The sequence below is a fragment of the Camellia sinensis genome, chromosome 7 (genome assembly GCF_055761805.1).
Source record: "Camellia sinensis isolate YWXY chromosome 7, ASM5576180v1, whole genome shotgun sequence".
In the NCBI taxonomy this organism is placed as follows: Eukaryota; Viridiplantae; Streptophyta; class Magnoliopsida; order Ericales; family Theaceae; genus Camellia; species Camellia sinensis.
In genome coordinates, this window is record NC_138967.1 from 127,055,462 (window position 1) to 127,064,375 (window position 8,914).

Consider the following 8,914-nt stretch of genomic DNA (forward strand, 5'->3'; position numbering starts at 1 on the left):
CTTATGTTAAAACTCATAGATTTGAGTAGGTTATCCCTACCTCAAATGGAGAGACCAAAGGAGTTGATGAAGAAAACTCGAAGTGCTCCAAACCAAGAGATTTTTGGATCAAAATGTTGACCAAACCAAGCTCTATACTTTATACAAAGGAACTAGGGTAGGAGACCACTAGAAGTAGACGAAATCTTAGAGAGAGAGAGAGTGAGTGTGGAGAGAAAGACAGCCGGGGCTAGGGTTTGTATAAAGAAGGAGATGAAAAAGTGTGTAAAAACCCGCTGCTGCCAACTGATATATTCGAGGCTCGCTTGAGCGAAGGAGTGGTCGCTCGAGCGACCAGACACCAAGAAACCTCGCTCGAGCGTAGAAAGCCTCGCTTGAGCCAACAATTCGAAGCTTTAGGTCTGCAACCCAGAAGCATGCTCGAGCGAAGGAAAGCTCGCTCGAGCGAAGAAACCCAAAACATACAGCTCGCTCGCTTGAGCCAAGAAATGCAACCTTTAGGTCCAGAACCAGACGCAGACGCAAGCTCGAGCGCAAGACTTCTCGCTCGAGCCACCAGACACAACACTCAACTCTCACTTGAGCGAAGGAACCCTGGCTCGAGCAAAGGATCTAAAACACAGAGCTCGCTCGAGCGACAAAAGCCTCGCTCGAGCGAAGACACCAAAATCTAGGCAGCAACTATTGGTTCAAACTCACTACTAACCTGTAACAAACCTGCCCATAACATCCTATAACTCAAATACAAAGTATTAAAGGACGGAAACAAGATATACAACATCCCACACCACGGAACCAAAGCCCGGGACACAATAATGAATGGAGAGAAAACCGGGGGTCGCTATAAACATTCACTAAACAATAACAATAATTCTTCCATTTTCTCATACTTGATAAATGAGTTTAATACAAAGTTCCACATGCAGTACACATTCAATAAAATAAAAGAACACCTAAATCTATAGCATGTGGAACATCTAATCTCAAAAACAATAAAATGCCCTTAAGGGCTTACATCTTCTAAGACAATAGCCCGATTACACAAAATGGTCTCTCGAACCCAAACATATTAGCCCTTGGCTTACAAAAATACCACAACAAAAATAAGAGCAAGACTACTCTTCACCAAAACATATCCACGCCCTTAGCTTGACGGGATCACCACGTCCTTACCTGCACCAAATCCCATAGGAGTGAGCATGAAGCCCAGCAGAGAAATTCCTAACAAAGTGTATACATTTATGTTGAATGTCCAATATCATATGCAAGTGCAAAATACGATACAATGCCTTTATAAAAATAATCACATATCATGCTTTTCTTGGAAGAATCCCCATGCTTTGCATTAACATATTTCAATTTCATCAATTTCATTAATCCAAGGGGGGGTAAATACGACACTGGTAATCCCTAGGCTGGTGTCTGCAAGTAGACTATACAAGTACTATTAAATTGTCATTTTTACGGATATTAACCAGAAGGCTCGACACCTATCCACGTGATTTTCTAGTCTTTCACCAAGGACACTAAGGCCAACTTATCAAGTTCCACTACACCTCCTATCCGGACTTACCACGTATTTACCCCATACACATTTTCATGGTTCTCATTACAACATACCCTTTTCAAAGTAATGTTTTCCTATTCATTTCAAAATGTGCAATGATGGTAGTAAATCAAATGAGAACATGATGCAATACATAATGGCTCATACATTCCTCTATTTCAAGCATCTTTACAACAATGTCAATTAACTTCATTATCCATTTCTTCTCCTCAATATTAATTCACAAGGACCATGCCATCAATTCATAGCAATAACATCTTTTCATGTTCAATTCACTACAAATTGGCCCTCTTCAAGTCTACATGTGATACCTTTAAATCATCAATTCCAATGTTCTACAATTTGCTCTAACCAAGGTGCACAACCATTTGTTATTTCACAACAATACACTTTCAAATATTCAACAATAATGTTAGGATAATAACTCTTTTCTCATACACTAAGTAAATTACCACTTATGCTACACAATGTGATGAAAGTTTCACTCATCAATTTTTAAAACAACAAGATGACTCTAAGCATACTTTCACCTTTCAAAATCCCCAAAAATTTCTAGGGTTTTATGTCAAAAGCCAAAACAAACATCTTTCCCCTCTTTTGAGAGGGTTTTTCCCTCAAAATACCACACCCACTATTATATGAGTTAAAAGCATCAAGAAGATAGTTTAGGGAGAGAGATCAAAACCCATTTGTGAAACTCTAACATTTATGAGACAAAACTAAACCTTGAATACCATTAATGGAAACTTTAAAACCAACTAACTCTAACATAAATATATATATATATATATATAACTCAATGAGATTTCCCTACCTCAATGTTTGATGATGAAAGAGATGGAAACCCTAGCTTTTAGATGGAGGATTCTTCAATTTCTCCTACACCAAGAGATGTCCAAGCTTGATCTTCAAGATTTAGGAGGGATGATGATGTTCTAGATCCAAAGATTTGCAAAGAAATCAAGATGTTAGGGTGTTTTAGTTAGGGTTTCCAGAGAGAAGGAGGAGAGAAATGAAGTATAGTGAGAGAGAGAAGCCCTAAAATATGATACAACTTCGGCCAAAAGTGTAAAAAAAATAGAGATCTGGGCTGCCCGTCTGCCGTACGTGCGACACACCTCCCCGAACGTACGGAGCGCCCTTCCCGCACGTGCGGCCTTCATCCCCGCACGTGCGGGGCTCCTTTCCCGCACCACTCTCTGCTTGTGCATATTAGATAGAAGCCAGCCAAACAATCCCCTGAATTCCACACGTGCGGCCTTACTCCGGGCACGTACGACCCCTCTCCCGCACGTGCGGCCCTGGCCTCCAGCCCAGAATTTTCTGGCTTCACTCCCGGGTACTCTGGACTCAGCCGCGCATCCTTCGAAACAAGAGAGATTTAAGTCCCCAAGCAAAACAAAGACAGAGACAATTATTTAGACTAATTTTAAGCGTGGTTAATCCAACGAAGATAAAAAGAGAAGAGAGGAAGAAGTAAAGTAAAGAAAACAAGGACCGGGGCATCACGTGTCAATCAATTGATCCACTCACACACACTACTAAAAATCAGACCTTTTGCGACGGTCTCAAACGTCGCAAAAGGTCCACATAGCGTCGCAAAAGACTTTTTGCAACGGAGTAGCGACGAGAAATGGGGGATGGCGGAAGGGGGTCTGACAAAAGGTATTTGCTACGGTTACAAACCGTCGCTTCCTTGTAGCAACGGTAAATCAATGGTTTTTGCGACGGTTTAACCCGACACAAAAAAGCTAAAAAAAATTCACTTTTAGTGACGGTTTAGGATGCCGTCACCAAAAACTTTTTTAGAGACGTTAGTTGACATCGCGAAAAGTATTATTAGCATCGGTCTTAAACGTCGCAAAAAAATAGAATTAAATCAATAATGTATTTGCGATAGTTGAAACTGTTGCTAAAGATGGCACTAATATGTATATAAGACAGATTAACCCATCGCTAATAAAATGCAAGAAAATGATAATAACATTAGCGACGGTTTATTACGGTCGCAAAATAATTTTTATAAAATAAATATTTATTTTATTAATTCATTCCCTATACAAATTATTAATATTTTCTCAAATAAAACACATCCACATCCACATCCACACACATTGACATTCACATTCACAAAATCATATATACGAATAATAATATATAAGTACCATGTAACAATACAGTGTTAACCAAACATTCCTTACAAAAATATATAAAACATCCTTAAACAATACTAATAATTTTTGATAATTCAAGAACTCAAATTTGTATCTAAAACAAAACAAAAATATCGACAGTACAAAAAAAAAACATATATATTATTGCTTGTTTTAGTATCAATAGTGAGCTCCAATATCGATATGCGAAGATATCATCACGTACTCAAAAGGATAGCATCTGCAAAAAGAAAAAAAAAAAAAATTATTTAAGAAGATCAGAAAATTAAAAAGCCAGTCTCATCAGTTTAAAGTTGCAGGCATTTTTATAGTTTTCATGAGTGAGCCCACATTGGACTCAAAAGTAGGCACTATATTGAATGTGAATTATACATATAACACTTGTTTACTGATATAGACGCACATATCTATAATCATCTACACTACATTTTATTAAAAAAAAAAAAAAAAGAGGTTAAAGCAAGCAGGGAAGGATCTAGCGAAAAGATTAAAGGTTACCTTTATCACAAGCCTCTCAAACGTGTCGTTTAAAGAAATTGGATCCATGTTGGGTGGAAATTGCTCTCCACTCAAGATGGAGAGTATCCTTAATGCAAGCTCAGATGTAATGAGCTCCCTTCCATGCTGCCCAGAACTCTGGAAGACAAGTAATTATCTGTCAAACACACCAGCAATTACCAATCTGAGATATTCTACAAACTAGACATCAAATTAAATGAGGTATGCAGGTTACACTCAACTAATTTAATATGATTTTAAAAGGAAATAACTAATAACAATTCAAATGCAATCTTACTGCATTAAGAGACAAACTTACAAGAAGGATCCGAAACTTTGACTTGTCATCTATGTCTTTCCTATTTCGGCAATAAGTAACAACAATCATCTCAGCACGGTAGCCCTTGTTTTTACCTCCAGTTGTCTCCATCTGCTTAATATATGAACAATGAGAACTGCCAATTTAACAAAATAACTAACGCAAAAAAAAAAAAAAAGACCTACATAGAGTTTGTCTGGGTGACAATAGACCAATGCTTTAATTTGTTCCATCAAAGCGTCACTGCAAAATCCCACAGAGCCAAACAAAGAAAGAGAATCCTCAAGGTTAGCTATACTGTTACGTGGTTGTACAAAAACACAGCAGGGAAAAAACTGAACCTGTTATTTGATTTTCGGCATAATGAAAAGCACAATCAAGTACAACAGGTGTCTATTATCAGCTGAGTGGAGTTAAATTTTTTAAGCCACTAGGAGTGAAGATGTGTGTAAACCACACTTTAACTTCTTTACCTGAAAAATTATTTAAACTCATACCTGGTAACAAGGTCTTGTGCAAGATTGATTAGTTGCTGCTCTGAATCAGGGAATATTACCCAATAAGCAAAGACAACATCCACAAATTCCCGAGTAGAAGCCTGACACAAAAAATAGTAGATAAGCAATGGTTATTGTGCAAAAACTAACTACAGGATTTAAAAAAGTAAACAACAAATCTAACATGGGCACTTGCTATAAGAACTAACAAGAAAGAGTACATGCTTCCGGGGAAAAAAAAATTGGCAGAACAACAATACCAGTTAGCTCCTATTTCTGAAATTAAGTTCTTTTTATTAATGCGTCATACAAGCACAGTTAGAAATTCAAACAGAGTTCATCTCATTCAAATTGCACTAACGGCTAGGAGTGGTTTGATACCATACAATAGTACAATTAAATTTAAATTTAATTGAATAGTGTTCCAATACAATTAAGAGCTTCTAAGTTGGTAGAAGCCGATAAAGCTTGTGGTGTTCAACTACTAACCTCAATTGCACCCTTATATAGAAACTTCCAAGAAGATACCCATATAAAAAACAAATATAATACCATTTTGTGTTCACATTTCACATACCTCAGAAGTAGCAGAAGGAACTGAGTCAGGGTAATTTCCTTATTTAAAAGGTCCATCATGATCCAATGAAGCATTGCTTACTTCTCTAGAATCAAGCTTGTTCTACTCTTTGAAGGAGTTTTTCCTTCAAGCTGTCAACCTGTCAATACATGGCCAAACTGTCATGGTGTATGCATCAACACATCAGTCCAAGCATGGTTGTTTAAACTTTCTGAATATAATTGCATTCCAAATAATTTGAGTGAACAAACAGAATTCTAATATTTGGCCCACAAACCCTAAAATTTGTAAGAAATAAAGTTTCCAACTTAATGACATGTAGAATTATCATTTTCACTTTTACTATTTAGCAATATTTATTAAGGCTATTTTGTAATACAGTGACGGACAAAATGACTAGCTTCCTTAAAAGAATAAAACATGTAAAGCAAGTAATAAATAAGTTTGATTGACAAAACCTAAAAATAGTTTTAACACAAATCGGGAAATCCAATTGCTTAAGAAGCATTGTAGCCTCAACTCTTGACTGTATAGATTCAGAATCTGAGAACAGCTTTCCCTGAAAGGAAAAGATTTAGATATCCAAGTTTGGCATAACCTAAATAATACAAAAAGTCACTATCCTATTTAAGTCACATCATCTTATTTAAATCACAGCACCTCTCTAACACATCACAAACCCAACCCAAACCCAACCCATATAAGCCAATAAGTCAAAAAGTACACTTTTTTAGAACATCCCAAACCAACCCTTACTTTTTTTTTTTTTATATCAGAAAAAGAACCAGAGATTCACCAATAACATTTCTACTTTTTGTTTTTTATCATCACCATTTACAGCTATATAATAAGTTCCCCTCATCAATAAAATAAAATAAAATAAAATGTGCTAGCTCAATCCATGATCCTTCTAGCGTGTCATTAGGACTCATTGACCAATCATGAGAAAATTGTTTTCTTATTATATTGACTTAACCAAAAAATTGGAAGCACTAAGCAAACAGGCCCAAATTAAATATAGATTTCGTTTTAACCATACTCCATCTAGGTATACCCACGGGAGTGAAGTTCACAGCACCCTATTTGCAAAATTTTCTAGAATTAATTTATCAGCTCACATATAGTAGAATGCAAAACCCAAATAAAGAAAAAAAAAGGGGTAAACAACAAGACAACTCATGGGAAGTTTGAAGAAATCAAACACATAGCTGAGAAAACAACAACACATTGACAATGATCTGAAACACATGCAATTTACGATCAAAAGAATCAAAATTCAGCAAATACCCAGAAGAGATTCAAAAAAGATTTGTCTGAAAAAAACCCAATTAGGACTTTAAACTCACGGCTGAGAAAGCAACAACACATTGACAATGATCTGAACAACATGCAATCTATAATCAACAGAAGCAAAATTCAGCAAATACCCAGATGTGATTCAAAGAAAATTTCTTTGGAGAACCCAATTAGGACGTGAAATTTTTGTATGTTACAATCACAAGAGGCATAAATAAACAAGAAACAAAAAGAAAAACATAAGAGAAACAGGTAGGCTAAGTCACCTGATGAAAGAGAGAGAATGAAAGATCTAAGTCTTGAGGTAGTCTTGGACTAATGCCCTGTACATGTGTATATATATATATATACACACATTGAAGACGGATTGATTGATTGATTGAAATGAGATAAAGAACCCAGATTTCAAATTTGAAAATTGGGTTGGTATTGGGTTCTTCTATGGGACTAGTGTTGAAATTGATTTGAGTTTTTGTAGCTTTGGAGTAGTACTCTTGGCTGCCTTTTGGGTCTCTTCCCCTTCCCCTAAAGAAACATAACAAGAACACTCCAAACTTATAAATTGCTATAAAATAAGCGTCAATTGACCAAAATACAAATTAAAATTACACTCTTTACAGCGATCAGAATGATAAAAATTGAACAAATTCGAGTGAATCAACGAGAACTCACCTCAGGTGCAGACAATCAGTGTGATCTTGAAAGCATCTTTGATGACATTGAAAATGTACAATAATCAAAACTTTCTTAATTCAATTTTTGCACTCATACCCACAAAACTCAGTAGAACACTTCACCTAACTGTGCATCCTAAACATATTCTCTAACAAAAACCAAAACAAATTAATACTCAAGTTGACGAATCATAATACACCTTTTTCGCTTTCCTTGCCCTAGATCCATAAGTAAACTTCAAATAGATAACACAAAACAAACAGATCAAGGACCAAAAAAACCCTATATGTATTAAATTAAAAAACCCTAGCCGATCATTTGACAAGTTAAAAACAAAGTAAGATGAAACGTATGTGTATAGACATACTGATGGTGAGTTCGCCGTCGGGGCTCTGGAGCATCTTGTCCATACCCTTGGTGCCGAGAGAGGTGCGGAGGATGCGAGCAACGGCTTTTCCGGCGGAAATGTTGGCTTTCTGAGCATCGAGACCTCTGAGCCTCGTCTTCTGCTCTTGCTCCTTTATTGTTATGAACGGTCTCCCAAACTCATCGAACGCTAATGCCATTTCTGCTTGATTTGATTAGATCACCGAACAAGACGACTCAGATCAAGAATCGAATGAAAGTAGAATCTTGAGAGTTCACAGCACCAGTACCCTCTGGAGATTTTGAGAAGTTGCTGCTTGCTTGTTTGCTTTGCGAGGGTGACACCGGTGGGAGGATGGCGGAGTGAGGCAACGCCAGTGGCAGGAAGAGATAGTTAGGGTTAGGGCTTGTATTATTTGTGAGGGACAGAGTTATGCGCAAAAACATAAAACTACGTCGTTTTAAATTTTTTTTTTTTTTTGTCATGGTTTAACATCTGTCACGGTTTAACATCTGTCACAATTGATGGACCCTTTTGCGACGGGTAATTTTTTTCGTCACTAATGATAATGTCTTTTTGCTCATTTATTAGCGACAGCCATTTTCTGTCTCAACAAATACTATTAGTGACGAATTATTTTATCCGTCTCAAATGTGTAGCTTTTGCAACGGATATCAGTCTGTTGCAAAAAGTTTTGCAATGGCTTCATTCGCTGTTGCAAAAGCTTACTTTTTGTGATGATTTTTAAATCGTCGCAAAAAGTTCCGTGTCAAAAGCCCCCTTTTCTAGTAGTGACACTTTGCTATGTTTACATATTGTGATCCTGTGATATTTCAAGATGCGGTCAAAGAAACAAAGTGGCAAAAAGCCATAGATGTGGAAATTAATGCCATAGAAAATAATAGGGGCGTTCGCACTTTGGTTGCGGCCGGGGAATCTCTAAT

The 8,914-nt window shown here is 36.8% G+C and overlaps 1 protein-coding gene across 7 annotated transcripts; it reads right to left on the reverse strand.

The window, feature by feature from the left end:
* Nucleotides 1-3,707: 3,707 nt before the first annotated feature.
* LOC145795299 (uncharacterized) lies at nucleotides 3,708-8,403 on the reverse strand. 7 transcript variants are annotated; one of them, XM_082879345.1, is made up of 8 exons: nucleotides 7,601-8,403; nucleotides 7,195-7,453; nucleotides 5,633-5,771; nucleotides 5,056-5,156; nucleotides 4,744-4,801; nucleotides 4,559-4,669; nucleotides 4,240-4,377; nucleotides 3,708-3,961 (listed from the first exon to the last, which is right to left on the reverse strand). In XM_082879345.1, the coding sequence occupies exons 5-8, from the start codon at nucleotides 4,789-4,791 to the stop codon at nucleotides 3,947-3,949; spliced, it is 312 nt and encodes a 103-aa protein (XP_082735471.1). In that variant the 5' UTR covers nucleotides 4,792-4,801; nucleotides 5,056-5,156; nucleotides 5,633-5,771; nucleotides 7,195-7,453; nucleotides 7,601-8,403; the 3' UTR covers nucleotides 3,708-3,946. The 7 variants fall into 7 exon arrangements, 5 of the variants coding, with proteins under 5 accessions (XP_082735471.1, XP_082735472.1, XP_082735473.1 ...); XM_082879346.1 differs by having other exon boundaries at nucleotides 7,971-8,375; XR_014336024.1 differs by having other exon boundaries at nucleotides 4,240-4,396; nucleotides 7,195-8,373.
* Between the last annotated feature and the right edge of the window lie 511 nt (nucleotides 8,404-8,914).

What these genes read in the sequence shown, in the direction of transcription:
- LOC145795299 (XM_082879345.1), bottom strand. Translation starts at nt 4,791, where the DNA reads ATGGAACAAATTAAAGCATTGGTCTATTGTCACCCAGACAAACTCTAT. An exon ending in GTCACCCAGACAAACTCTAT is followed by an intron (nt 4,670 to 4,743) that starts GTAGGTCTTTTT and finishes TATATTAAGCAG; the next exon opens with ATGGAGACAACTGGAGGTAA. An exon ending in CAAAGTTTCGGATCCTTCTT is followed by an intron (nt 4,378 to 4,558) that starts GTAAGTTTGTCT and finishes CTTGTCTTCCAG; the next exon opens with AGTTCTGGGCAGCATGGAAG.